Raw genomic sequence first — 22876 nt, forward strand, 5'->3', positions numbered from 1 at the left:
CATTAATAGCATTTGCAATAAATTGTGTGTAGAAAATAGTCCTAGGTTTTTTATATGAAATAATATTAATTTAAATTCCTTAGGACAGAATTTATGCCAGGACTTTGTAATTACAGTTGCACTCCTCAGTACTGTGAAATATAAATCTGTAGTCTTCTGTCATATAATTCTTGAAAAAGATTTCTCATGTAATTCAAATGGGTTACCTCCCCCTTTGGATATTATTCTGCCATTACTTTGTAGGTAATTTCTGAAATTCAATTTAACTCTGATAGTTGAAACTTTGCCTACAATGCATGCAAATGTGAATATTTATATGATATTTCATCAATATAAGATACATTAGAAGGTTAACCATTGTTTTGACACAACTGTTAACATTTGTCATTATTTTAATTGGTCAGAGAAAAGTGGTACATAATCATCTCCATAATTAACATGACCAATTTAGCACTTCTTAACACAGTTTTTATCAGAACAGATAAAAAGAGAATGATTCTTTCTGAAGATAAGGCAAAAAAATTTATCTCAGTGCTAAAGTCATTGTTATGCTTACTGGTAAAATAGTAGAAAAGAGTCCATTTGCAAAAAAATGTGCATCACATTTTTTTTTGTGCATCACATTTTGCAGTCATCACAACTACTTAACATTTTGAATATTGGAACCATTTTTTTACATAACAAACACAAATAAGGATAACAAATAACTAGAAGGAAGAAATAAAATCATCATTATAAATAATTATATGCAGACCGTGTGATTTTCTATCTACAAAAGACAAGAGAATGAGCTTAAAATAAATACAAAGCACAAATGGCAGCTCAGTAAGGCAGGTGATTTTTGATGTGCAAATAAACAAAAACATTCTATCTTTGTGTGTACACATTAACCAGGTACTAAATTTCTGTTCCTATGACAATGTGATTGTTTTCCACCTTAGTGGAACATAATAACATAATAGGTACATAATAACAGAAAGTATAACATAAACGATAATGTTCATTAAAAGACCATTATAGTCGTGATTTGCTGCTCTTTTGCACTAAAATTAAAAAAGGGCTGTAGTGCATACTTTAAAACTACTTGAAAGAATGCAATGTACTTCAGAATGAGAATTATACATTCTTAATAATGATATAATGTACAAAGAATTCTCAAACTTAAAAATAATAAAACATAAAGGAAATTGGGATTATGGCAGCCCAAAAATTTTGAGGAATTTTTTATTTAAATGTATTTATTTTATTTTTTATTTAAATGTAATTTATTTTAGATCTTAAAATAAATAAGTAAATAAATTGTAAGGAGAAACAGAAAAAAAATCTTATACTTTAAAGGATGAATTAAGCATATTCAGTTTCCAACAATCTATATTTTATTCTTCATTTCTTCTGATACTCAAGCTCGTATATGTACTCTTAATGTAATAAAATGTTTGGACAGTACTTGTTCAAAATTAAATTTTGTAAAATTCACAAAGATGAAAACAACAAAGGAATATTGAGAAAATATAATTTATAACATACAAACATTTCTTTTGAATTGATATTTCTGTAGAATATGCAAGATGATCCCAAAATGGACTATGGACCTGATTTGGGTCTGGCATCTTTGGACCTGCAACTCAGCCACCACAGTAATGAAAGAAAGGTCTGGCGCAGCTTGCAGTTTCCAAGGATCAGAACATATGAATGGCCTGAAGGAAAAACAATTTTAGTAGCCCAGACAAACAAGACGATTGGACTTTTCTCCAGCAATTCAAAACTCCAAACTTGTAGAAGAAATGAAACAAAGTAAACGGAATACAGCAGCAGGAAGGCGATCACAGTTTGCAAGGCTTTCACGTGGGCTGTGGTGCTGGCATCTCTGGACCCTTTGGCTTTGTGCTGCATCCTCTTCAGGTGTTTCCTCAAGGAGATGATTAGCAGGAGAAAAGTTGCCAGGGACACAGTGAAGGGTACAAACATGAACATAGAATTGGTGAATAAAACAACTTTGTAAAATTGTACATAATTCCATGAACTGGAATTATAAGACATGTTTCTTTTAGATCCATCAATCCAGATATCAATATATATGTTCATCTGTATCAAATTTATAAACAAGAGAACCAGAGACACCAGCAATGTTACTGAAACTACCTTTTTAACTCTCCACTTTAGGTAAAGAAAAACAGAGTTAGAAAAATTGGCTATCTTCAAAAAATAAAAGATCCCTAGGCATGTAGCAAACCAGAAGCTAAAATGACTGCTTACTCTCAAGGATATATAAACTACCCTAAATATTTTTCCAGGTATTCGTAAAGTTGGGTAAAGCACAGATATCCACCAACTTAGCAATACTAACCAGAGCACACCAATTCTTGAAATTGCCAGAGCAGTGAGGATTTGCTCAACTGAAGTGATCTTTCTTCTCTTGATCCAGTCCATGCAGTTCACCACTACTATGAATCCATTACCTAAATTTCCAATTATTAACTCCACACTTAAAATGACTGTAAGTACGCTCTGTATGACACAACCCATTGTAGGAGAATGTCCCAATTTATAATATTATTGCTGACAATTTCTTGATGCATTCATCAAAAAATGTTATGTATATCTGATTCTTGAAAGAGTAATGATATTGTCCATGTTAACTCTCCTATATGTCAAAACAGCAAACACCAAGATTTACTAATGGCTCAGTTCAGAGCTTTCTTCATGAAAATTCCGAATTTGTCCAGTCAGCCCAACTGAGCTTCATCTAAATACTGTGTAAGGTTGCACATGGTAGCAGATGATGAAGAAAACACTGAATTCTCATTTGCTAACATGCAAATAAACATGCTTATTTGCATTGTTTTCCTATTTTTCTTTTTCTGCAGAATTTAATCTGGCTATTTCAGTTCCAGTCAAGAATCATTACAAAATACACGTGTAGTAGGTAACAAGACTCCAATCCGGTATATGGAATTTCCTAAGCACTGAGGTTTTATAAAGACTTCAAAATTAGTTCTGAACAATGACCTACACATATGCTATTCAAAGCTCTTCCTACAGACTCTGCCTTATATACTACTATTACATTATTTCTTAAAAGTTCAGTACTAAGGTGGGCATGGTGATGTACACCTGCAATCCCAGTGGCTCCAGAGGCTGAGGCTGAGGTTCAAAGCCAGCCTTAGCAACTTAGTGAGGCTATAACCAACCTGGTGAGACTCTGTCTCAAAATAAAAAATAAAAAGGGCTAGGGATGTTGCTTAGTGGTTAAGCACCCTTAGGTTCAATCCCTGGTACACAAACAAAAATAAATAAATAATAGTTCAATACTAAGAATAATACTTATTTGTCATTTACTTTTTTTCTTGGTACCAGGGACTGAACTCAGAAGCAATCAGCCACTGAGCCACATTCCCAGCCCTATTTTGTATTTTATTTGCTTAGGGCCTCACTTTTGCTGAGGCTGGCTTTGAACCTACAATTCTCCCATCTTGGCCTCCCAAGCCACTGGGATTATAGGCATGCACCACAGCACTGAGCTTGTCATTTACTTTTTACACAGGTACACCTACATACACAGACACAAACACACTCACCCTAAAACATATTTATTTTGGTCCCAATTCCCCTTTTTTCTCTCAATAATTCTGGTTATTCACTTCCTCAACATTTATTATGCACTTGCTTCATGCTTACAACTGTGGTATTTGTTAAGACATTGTTTAAAAAATGCTTTTGAATAAATCAAGAATCAATGAATGGGATGGATTCAAACTAAAAAGCTTCTCAGCAAAAGAAATAATAATGTGAAGAGAGAGCCTACAGATTGGGAGAAAATCTTTACCACATGCACATTAGATAAAGCATTAATCTCTAGAATATATAAAGAACTCAAAAGGCACCAAAAATCCCAATCAATAAATGGGCTAAGTATCTGAGCAGACAGTTCTCAGAAAAAGATATACAATTGATCAACAAATACATGAAAAAATGTTCAACATCTCTTGCAATTAGAGAAATGCAAATCAAAACTTCTCTAAGATTTCATCACATTCCAATCAGAATGGCAATTATCAAGAACACAAGCAACAACAAATGTTGGTGAGGATGTCAGGGAAAAGGTACACTCATACATTGCTGGTGGGATTGCAAATTGGTGCAACCATTATGGAAAGCAGTATGGAGAGTCCTCAGAAAACTTGGAATGAAACCGCCATTTGATCCAGCTATCCCACTCCTCAGTTTATACCCAAATGACTTAAAATCAGCATACTATAGTAACATAACCACAGCAATGTTTATAGCAGCTCAACTCATGGTAGCTAAACTATGGAACCAACCTAGGTGTCCTTCAACAGATGAATGGATAAAGAATATGTGATATATATAATGGAATATTAGCTGGTAGATGGATGGGGTTGGAAAATATCATGCTAAACGAAATAAGCCAATTCCAAAAAACCAAAGGCCAAATGATTTCTCTGATAAGCTGATGCTAATTCACATTAAGTGTGGTGGGGGGCAGCGCTAGGAAAGAATAGAGTTACTTTAGAATAGGTAGAGGGGAGTGAAGGGAGGGGAAGAGATATAGGAGTAGGAAGGAAAGTAGAGTGAAACAGACATTATTGTCTCATGTATATATATGGCTGAATTATGGATGTGATCCCACAATATGTACAATCAGAAAAATGAGAAATTAGACTCCTTTATGTATGATTTATCAAAATGCATAAGTTCATTTCTACTGTCACATATAACTAATTAGAACAAATTTAATTTTTTTAAAAAATAATAGGCAGGGAAAACAATAAAGTAAAAATCTTTTGAACCAAATAAATAAATAAATAAATAAATAAATAAAATGAACTGTTTCACCAACGGATGTGAAAACAAGTGGAAATCTTCCTGCTGTACCATGAAGCAGACACTGAGGTGAATGAGTTCATCCACACAGCAAGAATCCTGCTCATTCTCTGCCTCTCTCTGACTCGGCAGGGACCATTTCTCCATAAACACCAGAGATCTCCAGATTTCATCCACTTCCCCTCACCTTCTACTAGCATCTGCTCAATGAACATCACTACAGGCACCCAAGTAGATGAAAGATAATGCATTGCCTGGTCAAAATGGGGAATAGCAGCACGACAAAATTAATCCTCCTCAATAGCTAATGAAAAAGTAATGGATTGTAATAACGAATTCAGAAAATTACCCAGACCTCCAAAAAACTGCTTCATGTACTACTGAGATTACATAAAAAGACATGGAATACCCAGTGTATAGGGCTGACCCCACCCTTGGTCCCCTGAAAAAACACTGAGCAAAAAGAGTGAATCTAGTATCTGGACATTTCTCACAATTGCCTTACCTACAGAGACACATGGAGAAGGCAAAATGGGACAGCATGGGTTGATCTTTATGAAAAACTCCTAAGAATACCGGAAGCATACCATAATTGTAAAGGTAGGAAGGCTTCTCTGGCCTGGCTCCTTCCAGGAAGCAAAGAGTTTAGGAAAGAAGACAAAGAACAATACAATCAACTACTGGAACTTCAAGGGCTTTCAGCAAAGAGACAAAACTTGGGTTCCCGTGAGGACTATCCTCACCCTGAGCAGCTATCCAGGAAGCCCCAACTCTGCAAGTTTCACTCTGGATGGGATACAGTTTAGGTTTCCACCTAAATAACAGCTCCTAGAAAGGGTGAAAATGGCACCAAAGTTACTTCCCACATATCTCATCCACAAAGCAAAATAATGAGGCAGTCCCTCAGAGTGGAGCAGTGTCTTCATCCATGTCAAAGTCAATACTGTATGTATGTATATTTAGAAGTTAGTACATTTCATTTTAATTTTTTTCATTTACAACAAGTTTTATATACTGACCATACCAAATGGAAGAAATCAAACAAGTGTTAATCAACTGAGCATTATATCTATAATGATAATCCCATTGTTAGATTTGTACCAATACCTACTATATTATTTAATAAACTAAATTAAGTTCTAGATCATCATCACTGTAATTTAGTAGAAATTAAAGTAAAAAAATTTATTGAAGCTCTTTATTTCCCCTAAATTCTAAGTAGTGTTACATTTAAATGTAATTTTGACATTTGTAGAAAAATAGAAACTTCGTTTTCTAATGTGAAATATATGTTCAAGTAGGTAGTTTTCAATGATCAGCCTTATTCATCCCTGTTGAACCATGTACTATGTTTTCAGTAAGGAAACTCTGGGAGATCACCAGCAAGATCAGTATAACTGGGGTAGAAATTAAAATTTGAGCAGCTGGCCTCTTCAACATTTTCTATTCAGATAGAAGAGAGCAGTTAACAAAGGAGACAGAGAAGCTGTGCTCAATGACCAAGGTTATAAACCAGGAGAGGTACTTATGTGTTATAAAAATTACAATGGAAAATGACATTGAATTCCTGAGATAAGCAGACAGTTCTACATAATGCATAAATATAAATCATAAATACTTCTAATGTTAGATAAAATAGAATATATGTGTGAAAACACATGGCTTCATAATTCTGAATGCATAATTCCTGACATTTTGTTGTTTTCCATCTTGTTGTTTCAAATAATCTGTTCATTTTTTTTTCTCCTCTATTCATCTTTGAGGTTTGGCAGTTTACTGAATTAATAATGTTAAATCCTTTCTTAATTCTCATCTGTTTATCTACTCTACTAGTGAAATTTATTCTTTCCTGTACTGTTAGGATTGTATTTACTTGCTTCCTCTTTCATGTGTAGGATTTGTTTAATAATATTCTGCAATGCTATTTTAGTGGTCTTGAATTCCTTCAGATCATGCTTCTCTTGGACAAAGTATACCAAAATGAGTAGAAAGAAAGAAATAATAAATATCAGAGCTGAACTAAATAAAATAGAGATTAAAATAACAATTCAAAGAATTAATGAAATAGTTGGTTCTGTGAAAAGATAAGTAAAATTAACAAAACTCAAGCTAAACTAACCAAAGGAAAGAGAAGACCCAAATAAACAAAATCAGAGATGAGAAGTTGGATATTCCAACAGATACCACTAAATTTCAGAAGATCATTAAAGAGTATTTTAAAAAACTATATTCCAATAAAATAAAAAAAAAATCTAGAGGGAATGGACACATTTCTGGATACGTGACCTACCAAACCTGAACCAAGGATATATATGAAACCTAAACAGATCAATAACAAGTAATAGGATTGAAACATAAATACAGTCTCCCAACAAAGAAAAACCCAGTACAAGGTACACTCACTGCTGAATTTTACCAGATTGTTGAAGAAGAACCGACACCATTGCTTCCCATTCCATTTCATGAAGTATAAAGGGAATGAAGCCTTCCAAATTCATTCCATAAATTTAATATTACCCTGATATTAAAACCTGATTAAGACACAACAAGAAAACTATAGACCAATATCCCTGATGAACATAGATTCAAAACTCCTCAATAAAATACTTTCAAATTAAACTAAACAATACAACTAAAAGATCATATACCACTATCAACTAAGTTTCATTTAAGGGATACAAGGATGGCACCACAGACAAATTAATAACTATAACAACAACTCGTAAATAAAGGATAAAAATCACATGATCATCTCAACAGATGCAGAAAAAGAATTTTGATAAAATTTAACATCCTGAAGAAACTATAATTTTATCTCAAAATAATGAAGGCTATATATGACAAACTCACAACCAAAGTCATACTGAGTGGGGAAAAACTAAAACCATTTCCACAAAAATCAGGAACAAGACAAGAATGTCCACTCTCACCACTCTTATTCAATATAGTACATGAATTTTTATCCAGGGAAATCAGGCAAAAGAAAGAAATAAAAGGGATATAAATAGGAAAAGAAGAATTTAAACTATCCCTGTTTGCAAATGACATGATTTTATGCTATGAAGATACTAAAGACTCCATGAAAAAACCCTTAGAAGAAATTTAAAATTTTTTTCAGCAAAGTAGCAAGATTCAAAATCAACACTCAAAAATCAGTATACTCTCTGTAGGCCAATAACAAACTTACTGAGAAAGAAATCAGGACAATACTCCCATTCACAATAGCCTGGGAAGAAAAAAATTTTAAAAACCTTAGGAATAAAACTAAGAAGTCAAAAGACCTATTATAAAAATTGTACAATATTGAAGAGAGAAACTGAAGAAGACACTAGAAGGTGGAAGGACCTCCCGTGTTCATGGACTGAGAGAAAAAAAAATTGTTAAAATGACTATAATACCAAAATGGATGTAGAGAGTCAACAGTCCTCATCAAAATATCAATTATACTCTTTACAGAACTAGAAAAAATCCAAAAATGTATAGGTGACCACAAAAGACCCCAAATAACCAAAGCAATTATAAGCCTGCGCTAGAGGCAACACAATGCCCAATTTCAAACTGTACCCCAGAAACCACAATAACAAAGACAGGATTGTACTGACAAAGAGACACACGTGTACATGAATAGAATAAATTAAAATACCCAGAAATAAACCCACATATTGACAGCTACGTGATTTTTAACAAAGGTGCCAAAAATACTGGAGAAAAGACAGCCTCTTCAACAAATGAGCTGGAAAAACTAGCCATCCATGTGTAGAGTATGAAAACTAGATTCCTAACTCTAACACTATAGAAAATCAACTCAAAAGCCATCAAAACCTTTGATGTGAGACCTGAAATTTTTCAGATATTAGGAGAAAAGATAAGGAAAATAGTTCAAGATACAGATACAAGAACAATTTCCTGAACAGAACTCCAAAAGTTTAGGAACTAAAAGCAAGAAGTGAAAAATGGGATTACATCAAATTAAAAAGATTCTCTGTGCCAATCAAAGGAATGCATCAACTGAATGAAGAGAACTTATGAATAGGAGAAAATCTGAGCCACTCATTGAGAGGATTAATATCTAGAATATATAAAGAACTCAAAAATCCTAACATCAAAAACAAGTAATCAGATTAAAAAATGGGCAATTAATCTGTGCACACTCTTCTCAAATGAAGTACAAATGGCCAGTAAATATATAAAAAAGTGTTCAACATTTTTGTCATTCTTTTTTTTCATTCTCATTGGTACATTGTACTTGTACACAATGGTGGGATTCATTGTTACATATTTGTGGATACACACAATATAACAATATAATTTGACCAATATCATTCTCAATTATTTCCACTTTTCTTCTGGATTATATAAATCTTTTGCCTTTTATACAGGATTTTGTATGATCCAAAAGGAAAATCTCATGGAAAGAAAGATAAACATGGTAGAAGGAATATGGAAAAGAAACATTAAAATTCTGCTTGAATCACCACTCAGTCACATCTGCCTGAACTGCAGCTATTTAAAGATGCTAGGAACTTTTAAAAATGGAATTACAGTGAGCAGTCTGTCAACGATGCCTTCTTACTTTCAACATCACCAAATAATTCCTTTGTCAAAATAAACATTTCTCATAAATATAAAAATTATTTTATAATACTTTATTATCAGACAGGTACAAGAAACATACCTCACTCCAAAACCTTGCAAATGTAATGAGTGTGGCAAATCCTTTAATCAAGACTCACATTGCATCAAATAGTCCTCACTGGATACACATGATTTCTTTGTGACATATGTGGTAATATTCAATCCAGAATTGAACCTTACAAGTCATGCTAGAATTCACATTAGAGAGAAACTGGACAAATGTAAAGAATGTAGAAAGGTCTTCAATTGTATTTCACACTTCACACAACATCAGAGAATTCACACTGGAGATAATTCTTTCAAACATAATAAACAATACCTAATAATTCATACTGGTAAAAACCTACAAATGTAAAGATTGTGGCAAGGTCTTTAATTGCATTTCATACCTTGCACAACACTGGAGAATGCATCCTGGAAAGGATCCTTACAAAAGAAATTAATGTGACAACGTTTTCACTCGCAATTCACACCTTGAATTTCATCATAGAATCCATTCTGGAGAGAAATGTACAAAGATAATGAATGTGAAAATGTATCCAGCCTAAAGTCATCCCTAGAACATTATCAGAGAATTCATACTGAAAAAAATACCTTCTATGTTTAATGAATGAGCACAGCCTTTAGGTTCATTTAAGGCTTAGTGACCTTGAGTTAGTCCGTAATGGAGAGAAATCTTAGCAATGCATTGGATGTGACCCAGGCCTCAAGGTGAAAGTCTGACATCAGGATCCACCACTGGATTCATGCTGCAGAAAAATTTTACAAATGTACTAAGGGTTGCAATTATTTTAGTATGAATTCAGACCTCAGTATACAACAGATAAGATACCCTGAAGAGAAATCTTTCAGAAGTAATAACTGGTAAATGCTATTTAATAAATTATTTAACCAATTCTCATGCTATACTCTATATCAGAGAATTTATAGGACAAACAAATAAGTCTCTACTTCTCCAAGATTAACTTTTGGTCTTTTATACTACATTCAAGCTATGGTAAAAATATGTTAAAACTCTTGGCATGTCAAAAGTACTGGGATGTTTGAAAATTTTCCAATTATCTTCAAGTTATGAAACATCCCATTTTTGAGATTTCTTGCAAAGTCTACCTTACTATTTTATGAATTTTAGATATTCTTTACAAGCCTTTCGTAATGGTGTCCAGAAAGGAAACCATGGGAGGAAAGGCATTACATCATGAAATGAGAATCATTGCTGTCCATGTTTCTGAACAAGGAGAACACTGTGCTTTAATATTTAATGTCTATGCCAAAGAGTATTTGGAAGAGACTGAGCATGATGCAAAATTATGGTGTCAGTCATTCTGCCTACTGTGTTCTACACACTCTGGTCCTCACAGTGGACTAGCATGGGAAGTAGGTAAGGAATGTTCTACTAACTCACTGAAGAGCACACCAATACCTTCGGGACCTGGGGTTTGTATTGGAGGAGAGAATGTGTTCCTAGGGACAGATTATATGTTAGGAAGAATGCAGGGGAAATGGTGGCCACCTACTACATTGAATGACCACAGCTGTTGTGTAGCATGATTATTGAGTTTTATTCTTGTAGGAAAAAATTATCAGATTGGAGAGATCGACCAAAAGAATCACAATAGCATGCTTTTGATGAGGAATCATATTCTAGAAACTAATGTATTTCACTTAGTGATTTCTATAATTTAGGACTCATTCATGGTTGTTGTCAATCATACTTTGTATTTTCTTCTTTAACTTTCACCATCTGCTTTGTCTTGGGTTAAAGGAAATTTTATCTTCTAAGCTATTTAGCAATTTACTTATTTTATTGTTTTATAATATAACATACACTCTTGGGATATACAACACTTCTCTCTCTAATAATGTCTGAATTATATCAATGTCTCATTTAAATTCAAGTTAAATCATGTTTCACTTGTCACTCCTTCTGATATGTTATATAGATATACTTGCTTTATTAAACTTTAAAGTTTCATTAAACTTTATTTAAGCAAAATTTTATGTGAAATAAAACAAAGTAATTTTGAATTGCAACCTATTCTATATCATATAGAATTTTAGCAACCATGTGTTTTAAACTATGGAATATCATTTTGTTACAACTTAGGAGGCACAATTCTGTTTCTCCATAAATTTAATTTTTCATTTGCTCAACATCACTCTTTCCCTCTTAAACTTTTGTCTTTGTATTAGTGTGCTCAGTCAGTCATAAAATACCACAGGTTCAGTGACTTAAACGTGGAAATTTATTTCTGCACAGTTGTGGAGTTTGGAAATTGTACACCAAGTGACCAGCAAGGTTGGCCTTAGATTAGGCTGAAGCCCATCCTGCTGGCTTGTAGGCAGGTCACTTCTCACAGGACCTTCCTAACTTGGCCTTCTCTGTGCAAAAAAGACTCCTGATATCTTTCTTCCTCCCATAAGGATACCAGTGTTACTGACTTGAGAACACCTCATGAATTTATTTGATGTTAATTCTCTATTTATCTCCTAAGGCCTTTCATCTAACCAAGTCAGACAATGAGTTAAGGATTCAATACTTGGATTGGAAGGGTTTGGAGGAAGCAAATCTTTCATCCCATAATGGTCTTTTGAAGCTGACCCATAGCAGGATTTTTAGTGAAGAGGTGTATGTTGGAAATAGCACTACTTATTTTTATTTGGAAAGTATAGTAAATAATTTATTTCTTAGAATATAATTTTTAGCTAAATATTCAGGATTGCCATCATAGGACTTTGAAAATATGCATGTCATCTTCTGGTATATAATTTTTTTAGATTTTGCATGTGATTAAATTTGTATTTTACCCTTTTGAGATTACCCCCCCATAATGTGCATATACTTTCTGAATTTCTATTTGCCTCTGATGGTTCCATATTACAATGATATATACAAGTGTGAATATGTCATATATGATATTTCAATAATCATGGACCATGTACTGAAAAAGATATGCATTCCACTATTAACATGTATTTTAGTTGATCTGAGGAAAGGGAAATTTATGATCACCTTAATAAATAACAGAACACACTTGACACTTTGTTGATAGCAACTTTATTCATTTAAATTAGAAACAAACCAAATATCCTTCCATGGGTGAATGCAAATGAACCATGGTATATCTGTACATGAAATACTACCCATGTGCTAGACATCAGTGTGGATGAATAGCAAAGATGTAAGCTAAGTGAAAGAAGGTAACCTCCAGGTACATCCCATATGACCTGTTCCTGTCTCATTCTGAAAAAGGCAGGACTATGGGGACAGAAGACAGATGAGTATTTGTAGGCATTGGGGTTCATGGAGGGTTTGATCACAAAGGGGAAGTATATGGGATTATTAGGGGAGTTGCAAATGCTTAAGTCCCATTTCTAGTGTTATATACATGAATTTATACCTGTGTTAAAACTTACAGAACTGTACAACATTTTATACTTTTAATAGGTCTTATTAAAGTATCACAGGCACTAAGGAAGAGAAAGATGCTCTGTAGGATGATTTTTTTATTTTTTATTTGTTCTGAGTAGTTATACATGACAGCAGAATACATTTATACATTTTATGAGTTATACATAAATGGAATATAATGTCTCATTTTTCTGATTGTACATATTGTAGGATTACATCAGTTATGCAGTCATATTTGTACATGAGGCTTAATGTCTGTTTCACTCTACTATCCTTCCTAAAGCCACACCCCTTTCCCTCCCTTCACTCCTCTGTACCAAATCTAAAGTAACTCTGTTCTTCCCTAGTGACCCCCTACCTTATTGTGAATTAGCCTCTGCATAACACAGAAAGCATTTGGCCTTTGGTTTTCTGGGTTTGGTTTATTTCGCTTAGCATGATGTTCTCCAATTCCATCTATTTACCAGCAAATGCCATAATTTCATTCTTCTTTAAAGCTAAATAATATTCCAACATATAATATATACACACACACACACACATATATCACATTTTCTTTATGTAGGAAGATTATGAAGTATTTCTCAAAGTGTTATCACTTACAGGTGCAACACTAGTAAATTGTCAATCCATAAGCAGAGATGCCAGTTATCACCACTATCATTCATTTTGAATATTTGAGAATTTTCATTATATAATAAATATGTATAGAAATAATTACAAGGAAGAAGTAAAATAATCACTATAAATAATTGTATGCAGATGATACTCTTTTGTAACTACCAAAGACAAGATTTCAGATTAAACCAAAGCACTTGTGATACTTGAGTGGAGCAGCTGTCTTACAGTTCAACAAATAAACAAGGAAAAACAATACGCAACCTTTTGCAGACACACTAGTCAGGAGCAAATATCATAGAAAAAATTAAGAACATTTACATTGGCACCAAAATTGCATATTCTTTTACATTTTTTCCCACCACATTCAGGATATGGGTGATCAGCCTCCTGTGGATGCTTCATAGCAACTTGGTGGGGGGAGTCTGCAGGAAGTTATCATCCTACCTCTGTGCTGCATCTTCACACAGTACTGGATGAGTCTGGATACCTCAGAACATCAGTTTCTCCACAGGAAAAATAGTACCTCAAATTTATGAATTTACTGATAATTGACCACACAAATATCACAATGTCCTCTTTTTAGTGGCTATTTCTTCAGAAGCCAACTTTGTATTTTATAGTATATGTTTCTCATTAAAATGTCTCCAAAAGACATATAGGTGTTCTACATAGATTTTTTTTCAATGACTATATGAATGAATGACAATAGGAGAATGAGAAAATCATTTTTATTATTTTTTATTTGTTCTAATTGGTTATACATGACAGTAGAATTCATTTTGACACATTGCACACAAATGGAGCATAATGTCTCTTTCCTATGACTGTACAAGGTGCTGAGTCACACCAGTAGTGTAATCATACCTGTATATAGGGTAATAATGTCTGTCTCATTCTATCATCCTTCCCATCCCACCACTTCACCCCACCCCTAACTCACCTTCGCACAATCCAAAGTTCCTTCATTCTTCCCTACCCAATCCCCACTATGGATCAGCATCTACTTATCAGAGAAAACATTTGGCCTTTGGTTTTTTTGGGGATTGATTTATTTCACTTAGTATGAGATTCCCTAGTTATATCCATTTACCTGCAAATACCATAATTTCATTATTCTTTAAGGTTGAGTAATATTCCATTATGTATGTGTACCACACTTTCTTTATCCATTCATCTGTTGAAGGGCATCTAGATCGGTTCCACAGTTTAGCTATTGTGAACTGAGCTGCTAAAACATTGATGTGGCTGTGTCCCTGTAGTATGCTGATTTTAAGTCCTTTGGTACAAACAGAGGAGTGGGATAATTGGTCAAATGGTGGTTCCATTCCAAGTTTTCTTAGGGAGGAATTCTTTTCCAAATACAATCCCTGCAATTTGAAGGGATGTGTTTGGGAAAACTATTCATGAATAAAGAATCCATCAACTTAAAAAATACACAGAATTCTATCTCGCTGAAGATTTGACAACAATCAGCACAGGTCACATAACAATGATTCCCTGTCCTTTAGCCACCTCATCAACCTAATTTGTTTTAAAACTTTCACCTGTTTATTAGCTCACTTTTTGATTTGCCACCTAATCAATATTAATATCACATATGAATAACAAAAGTTCCTGTTGATGATATGGTTTTAATCCATAAGTTACTCTAATTTTCTGTTTCTATGACAAACTGACTCTTTTCCCTATTTGTAAAATACAAGTACATGATGAAATAAAGTTAACATAAGCACTAATTTTTCAGAGTAATATACATTAAGACTATTATCAGTCAAAATTTAACGATCTTATGCATTAAAATTGAAATGTTTTGTGAGACATATTTGAAAACCTTTGTACATTATATAATACATTGTAAAATGCATTGCAGTACCCACAGATTTCTTATATAAATGTATATTTCTAATAATGATTAATACTTTCCAAGAATTCATGAATCAGAAACTGAAAAAATAAGATACTTGGAATACATTAACTTATGATTATGAGGAATTTTTTTTAAACATTGTAAATTAGGTCTTATATTTGAAGTGATGAATTGAGTGTATATAGCTGTCTAATAGTCTATATTTCATTTTCCATTTCTTATCTGCTCTTTTAGGCACTTATTATAAATTAAGGAACTGATTTGTGTTTAATTAAAGTTTTAGATTTAGTAACCATATTTCATACACAAAGATTCATAAGTATTCTATATTTTACATTTCTCATTTTATAATCTAAAAAGTTAATGACTGATGGAAAATTCATATTATTTATTACTATAAAGTTTATTATCTTTAATGAGTTTGTATTGATATCCTTGCATATATAAATATACTATATACAATTTGTATATGTACTGCTAAGGTTGCAATATAGAGAGTTACTATATATTTCAAATATAATTTTGTAAAACACATAAAGCTATATTAATAGAAGAATATTTGGAAAGTGCAGACTTACAAGAATTTTGTGTTAAATTACTTCTCTCTAGGATACGCATAATGATCCCAAAATGGTCTGTGGACCTGGTGGCTCAGCATTTGGACCTGCCCCTCAGCCACCCCAGCACTGACTGAGAGGCCCGTCTCAGCTTCCTGTTCCCGAGAATCAGGACAAGTGAGTGGACTGAAGGGAAAGCTATCCCACCAGCCTCAATTAAAAACATAATCAGATTACTGTTCAGGGACTCAAAGGTTAAAAACTGAAAAAGAAAGGACAGAAAGAAAACGGCATACAGCAGCAGGAAGGCGATCACAGTTTGCAAGGCTTTCACGTGGGCTGTGGTGCTGGCATCTCTGGACCCTCTGGCATTGTGCTGCATCCTCTTCAGGTGTTTCCACAGGGAGAAGATTAGCAGAAGAAAAGTCACCAGGGACACAGTGAAGGGTATGAACGTGAATAGAGCGATGGTGAATGATGAAAATATGAAAAATTGTTCATCTCTACTCAGACTGTAGCTGTCAGACAGGTTTCCTTTATATCCATCAACCCAGAAATCAACTAGTGTGTTTATAAACACAATATTTAAAAACAAGAGGACGAGAGACATGATCAGTGTCACTGAAATAACTGTTTTAACTCTCCACCTTAGGTAAAGGAAAACAGAGTTAGAAAAATTGGCTATCTTGAGAAAGTAAAAGATGCTGAGGCTTGTAGCAAGCCAGATGCTGAAATGATTGATTACTATATAGGTAATATAAATGATTCTCATAATTGTTCCAGTTGTCCATAAAGTTGGATACAGCACAGGTACCCACCAATCTAGAAAAAATATCCAGATAAAACCAATTCTGAAGAGTGCCAAAGTTGTGAGGATTTGATCAACTGAAGAGATCTTTCTTCTCTTGACCCAGTCCATGCAGTTCACCAGTGCTATGAATCCATTTCCTAAATTTCCCATTATGAATTCCACATTTAAGATGATTGAAAATATGCTCTGTTCAACACCAACCATTGTCTGTTAGAAAAACCCCAATGACTAAAATCACTGCAGATTTGTTAATCCATCTAAGGCTATGTATAATTAATTCATGATGATTCATAACATACTGTCTTTGAAAAACTTCCATCTACAAGATCAAACCAGCAAACATCAAGATTTGTTCCTGAGTTGGTTCACAGCTTTCTTCATGAAAATCTGTGATTTCCCAGACAGCACAGCTAAGCATCATCCTGATATTGTGGGTCTTACACATAGCTGCCTTTAGCAGTTGATCCTGAAGAAAATGCTGAAATCTCAGGTACTCACATGCAAATAGATTCATTTATTTGCATTGATTTGCTATTTTTTCCTTAAACACATATTTCAGTCAGACTACTTAACTCATGGGCAAGTAACCTTACAAAATGCTAACACATGCAGCTTATAATTAGATTCTAAACTGGTATGCAGAACTTCCTAGTCACAGAAGTTTTAAACACTTCAAAATTAGGTCTCTAAGAACGTATACATACATTTTTCCAATGCTCTTCAAAGCATGAGAGTTATCCTATAATCACATATACATGTATGACTCAAATACTTGGTACAGAAAAATGTACAGATCTATCATTTTACCTTTTACAAAGTTATGCATGCCCACACACAAACTCAGAAACACACATTTGTTTGAATTCAGATACCCTTTTTTCTAATCCCAAAATTCAGGTTTTTCACTGATTCAACATTTCACAGGAATCTTTCTCTTACTTAGTACTGTGTGATAGTCATAAAGACATGGTTTCAAAATGTTTTCAGGTATTGATGCAGTATTAGGACTATTTTATCCTTGCATCTGAAAGTCAGTGAGAATCTTCCTGTTGAACTACGAAGCAGTCACTGAGGTAAATGAGTTCATCCACACAAAAAGAATCTTCCTAATTCACTACCTGCCCCTGGCCTCGTAGGACCACTTCTTCAACTGCACCAGGGGCCTCTGGGGTTTTATCCAGTCTCCACTCACTTCCATGCTCATCACCAAGGCAGCAAGGTAGATGGAGGATGATGTGCTGCCAGGGAGAGGTGGGAAAAAGATAGCATGACAAAATTGTCCAGGACAATTAAAGAGTAAACAAGTGACTAATGACACAGATACAGCAACAACTTCCAAAGTCGGCAGAAAAGTGTATCATAAGCCTTAAAGATGGCAGAGGGAAGATAGGGAATTACAGTGTGCAGGACTGAACCCACCCCCAGGCACCTGAAACAGTGCTGAACAAAGAAATGAAATCAACATAATGGAAAAATTCACGAATGCCCAACATTTAAGAAGGAGACAGACTGACAGAAGGTCCATTGCCCAGCATGAGAGGTTTGTAATGAAAAGCTCCTAAGAACAGAAGTGCAAACATACCGTCAGTCTAAAGGCAGGAAAGTCTCCTGACTTGGCTCCTTCCACATAGCAAAGAGCCCTGGGAAGAAGACAAAGAGAAAAGCAAGCAACCCCAGGAGTGAGGTTGTGGGGGGCGGGTGCTGGTACTGGAACTTTGTGGACTTTCAGAAAAGAGACAGAACTTGGGTCCCAGCAAGGACTGCAGTGATTCCTGAGCAGCTCTCTCTGAGGCCCCACCCCTGTACCTTTTCTCTGGGTGGGGAATAGTTTCAGTTTCCACCTGAAAAACGGCTGCTAGGAAAAGACAATCTTTTCCAGTCAAGGTAACAATAGAAAAAAGAATAATTCCCAAACTTCTCATCCGTAAACCAAAATGACAAGAGAGGAACAGCAACTGCATTCATTTCCATGTCAATGTTGTATGTGAGTGCATTTAAATAAGGTTAAAGTATTTCTTTTAATTTTTCATTTGTGACAAGTTTTGTATACTGGCTGTACCAAATTCAAGTCATTGATCAAAGCTGATGGAGAGATTCTTGGTGATCAAGGCCACTATGTGGCTCTGAAGGACTCATAGGGAAAGAGGACACACTCCTACTGAAATGCTGCAAGGCCATCCCCTCTTCCGCACAGGAGTACCCTGTGTCTGAGAACAAAAATGGAAGAGCAGAGCATTAAAGCAAGCCTAGGGCCCTCTGAGCACGTCACCCTCATGACTACACAAGTCATACATTTATAAAACCAGGCACTTTATAAAGCCAGGCACTTTATAAAGCCAGGCACTTTTGCAGGGCACAGTCTCACTGAGTGGCACAAGGAGTGAACTGTTTTGAAGACAAAATTGTGACTGCCTAGGAGCTGTGTCTGCACTTTGCCCTGGGAACTTTCTGTGCAAAGGTTCAAGATGAGATTGCCAAGGAGCTTTGGTAATGACCTGCCTGAGGAAATTCTGTGCAAAGGTACAATACAATAACAGTCTTGACCTTGAGCTCAGACACCAACTGCCAGGGATAGAGAATTCTGAGCATAACAAGATAACCCACAATATCTTGCAAGTGCTGCAAACTTCAGGTTTGCCTGCTTTGCAGAAACTTTCCCACAAATAACCTTTTGATGATAAAAACCTATAACATGCTGTGCTAGCCCTGGGTCACTGTTCTTCCACCAGAGGCCAGTGTCCCACCTGGTCCCAGCTTTCTCTTTGTAAAAATTTGTGTGTCTTTCTTAAACCCCTGCTGCCCCTCACCACTTTCTAGGGTTCAATCATGCCAGTTTCAGCAAACAGATGAAAAATGGGAACATGATCTATCTGAAGGTTTAACAACTTTGTTAAAATTTTATTCCATTTAAAATGTACGAAAAAATTAGTATAGTCACATAAAACTCAGTTGTTGAACAAGGTTATACATTTCCTTCTTTTAATAAAACTTGCCATTAATGTCAACATATTCTTGTTTCTGCATTTTATACAAGATTATAAGAAACCAGATCTTAAGCCCTTATAATTGTTATATGGATTTTGTAAGTGATATTTTAATATTTTCAGAAAAGTTTGCTGAGTTATTACAGTAATTACAATAATTTTATGCCATTATTTAAATGAACACATTTATGATATTAAAATTATAGTACTCTCAAGATAAATTGAAAGATATTTTAAGAATGAGAGATGATGGTATAATGAATTCTTCTATTACATATAATTATATAGCACCAATAAACAAATAATTTAATAGGGGCCTAAAAGTCCTTAGACAAAAACTGACATTTAAAATCAGATCTCAGTCTCAAGAAGGTCTTCCTTAACTGAGGAACTGAAAGAAATGACTTTCTAATGGCAATTGAAAATGTGTAACAGCTTCAAAATTGGGTCATGATCAAGGACTTTTCTTCTTAATTTCCATTATGGAAAAAATCTTTTTCTGAGTTTTTCATGTGTTTGTACTAAATCTAATATTCTTCAGTACTGTACTAAGTATACATAAACAAAAGTGACTCCAAAAGTATATTTTGGCACTCTTCACTTATTGTGTTCATATTTTTATAATAATAATTTTACTAGATACTAAACATAAAATAATAATCTATATTTTTAATAAGAATTCATGATAAAATAAATCTATCTCAAATAAAACAGATAAAATGTGACTTATATGTGATAGTCTTTGTATCCAATAAAGTTGAAGATCCAAACAGTATAATCTAAACACACACTAATATATATATATATGTGGTACACATTACCAAAAAAAAATGCCAGTGATTTCCCTACAAGTGCTGACTTTACATACTGTATAACATAAATCATATTTTTTTCTAGTGGAAGATAACCTAAAGATCGTATGGGAAACAGACATAACTTCATAATTTTAAAAAACCACCTATCATTTTTTTCATAACTATGTTACTTTCCAAAAAAATTTTTAAAGATATGTTATTGTGAATCTTTCCTATATGCCATAGACACAGAAAGCACACACATTCATGTGTCCTTTTATTTAATAATCTTACATAAAATTTTTGGCATATGTTTTTAGAAATTATTCAAAAACATTGTATTATTCAATTTTTCAGTGCTATGATCAAAATATTTGACATTAATAACTGAAAGGAAGAAAGTTATATTTTGCTTCATGTTTTCAGAAGTTTCAGTTCATGGTCAGTTGGCTCCAAGTCAGAAACATCATGTGGAAGGGTCTGGTGAAGAAAAGATGCTCATCCCATGGCAGCTGGGAAACAGAAAGAGGAAAGACCAGTAATAAAAACTCCTCCAGCGCACATCCCCAATGACTGATCTCCTCCTACAAAGTTCTACCTTCCAGTAGTCCATTTCAGTATCAATGGATTAATCCACTTATGAGGTAAGAGCTCTGATGATCTAATCACTTCCCCAAATCCCTGCCTCTGAACATTACATAATTGGGGACCAAGCCTTCAACACATGAGATTTGGGAACATTCCAAATCCAAACCATAATATGCTACCCTTTTCCCCAAAGGTTCATTCACATCTTAAAAAGTAAAATAAATTCAGTCCATCTCCAAGTGTTCCCACAGCCTTAACATTTCCAACATTGCACAAAAGTTCATGTCCAAAGTTTCCTCAAAGGAGACCCTTATCTGTTCTTATGAAAATAAAAAATAAAGTCATATACTTCCAACATATAGTGCGACAGAGTAAACATTCCCAGTCTAAAGAACAGGAGTAGGGATCTAGAAAGAAGGAATGGGATGAAAACACAGCAGGGAAAACATTAAATTCTGTAGTTCCACATCTGGCATCTGGGGCATGTGATAGAAGATTGTGGGTCCCTAAGAGCGGTCCAGTCCTGTTCCTATGGTCTTGTTGGTTTCAACCCACATGGCCTCTGTCCTGAACTAGTTCTGCCTACTGCTTATAGCTTTCCTTGGAAGACATTACATATTTCTGGCATCTCTAACTTCTTGGCATCTCCATTGCAGGTCCAGCTTCACTATCAAAGCTTTACACATGTCCTCCTCACATAGTGCTGCCTGCAGGGACCCAGACCCTGCCATACATGGGACTGCCATATGTTGCCTTTTACCCCAGGTCTTCTGGTAGAATCAGGGTAGAAGCTTCCATATCCCCCTAACTCTTGTGTTCTTTATTTCTGCAAAACCAGCACCACTTGGATGGTGTCAAGTTCTGCTGAGACTGTAGTTTCCATCCCCTTTTGACTATGGGTGCAGTGACTCTGATTGCCTTGTTGACTGAAAATGGTGAAATGAATCCTGGAAAACAACATCCTGGATGACCCTGTGGGGCCAGAACTCCTTAAGCCTTTCTTCTCAAAGGATTGTCTTTCAAAGGAGTTTTTACTTTTACTCCTTAAGCCTGTGGTGGGTAGGGTCTTGGTGATTCCTGAGATGTCCCTAAGACAGCTTTTTTATTGTTTCCATGCAAAGTATTTGACTTCTCTTTAGTAGGGCTCATCTCTGCTACAACCACATCTTCCTTAGCCCCAATTTTGCATATGCTTTTCTGATCAAAGACTTTCAAATATTTCTGCTGTCTTTAATTCCAATTCTCAAAGTAAATCTGGTTAAAGGCAACCAGTATCACCATACCGTGGCCTGAATATCATAGTCTTGAAATTTCCTCCACCAAATTAATTAGTCCATCACTTTAAAATCAGTTTTACCCAAAATCTAAGGGCATGGAAAAAATGTAGATAAATTCTTAACCAGAAGGTAACACGTTACCTCTAGTCCAATTCCCAATAGATCCTCATTCCCACCTGAAACCTCAGATGCATGGTCTTTTGGTCTGCTGATGTGTCAGCATTCAATTCTTCTGAACTCACATCAGAATTGCTCACTAACCTCCCTTATAGGGTTTCCCTAGCCTGCATCACCAAATATTTCCAAACTTCTCCCACAAACGAGTACCAAAGGGTTTTGAACCACATGGTCAAGTATAGTCACAGAAATGACCCCACTCCTGCCACAAACATTTTGTGTTAGTCAGCTTGTCATCACTATGAATGAAATACCTGACATAAACAACTAAAAGAAAGAAAGATTACTATTGTCTCATGGTTTCATGG

General features: G+C 34.7%; 2 protein-coding genes across 2 annotated transcripts; both read right to left on the reverse strand.

Moving 5' to 3' along the window:
- Nucleotides 1-1584: 1584 nt before the first annotated feature.
- On the reverse strand, nucleotides 1585-2526 carry LOC124982798 (taste receptor type 2 member 14-like). Its single transcript, XM_047549717.1, has one exon. The coding sequence runs from the start codon at nucleotides 2524-2526 to the stop codon at nucleotides 1585-1587; it is 942 nt and encodes a 313-aa protein (XP_047405673.1).
- A 13505-nt stretch (nucleotides 2527-16031) lies between these two features.
- LOC124982799 (taste receptor type 2 member 14-like) lies at nucleotides 16032-16952 on the reverse strand. Its single transcript, XM_047549718.1, has one exon. The coding sequence runs from the start codon at nucleotides 16950-16952 to the stop codon at nucleotides 16032-16034; it is 921 nt and encodes a 306-aa protein (XP_047405674.1).
- Nucleotides 16953-22876: the final 5924 nt, after the last annotated feature.

The sequence above is a fragment of the Sciurus carolinensis genome, chromosome 4, assembly GCF_902686445.1.
Source record: "Sciurus carolinensis chromosome 4, mSciCar1.2, whole genome shotgun sequence".
Taxonomy (NCBI): Eukaryota; Metazoa; Chordata; class Mammalia; order Rodentia; family Sciuridae; genus Sciurus; species Sciurus carolinensis.

Bases quoted from the DNA above. Each gene is read 5' to 3' on its own strand.
- LOC124982799 (XM_047549718.1), bottom strand. From the start codon at position 16,952: ATGGTTGGTGTTGAACAGAGCATATTTTCAATCATCTTAAATGTGGAA.
- LOC124982798 (XM_047549717.1), bottom strand. From the start codon at position 2,526: ATGGGTTGTGTCATACAGAGCGTACTTACAGTCATTTTAAGTGTGGAG.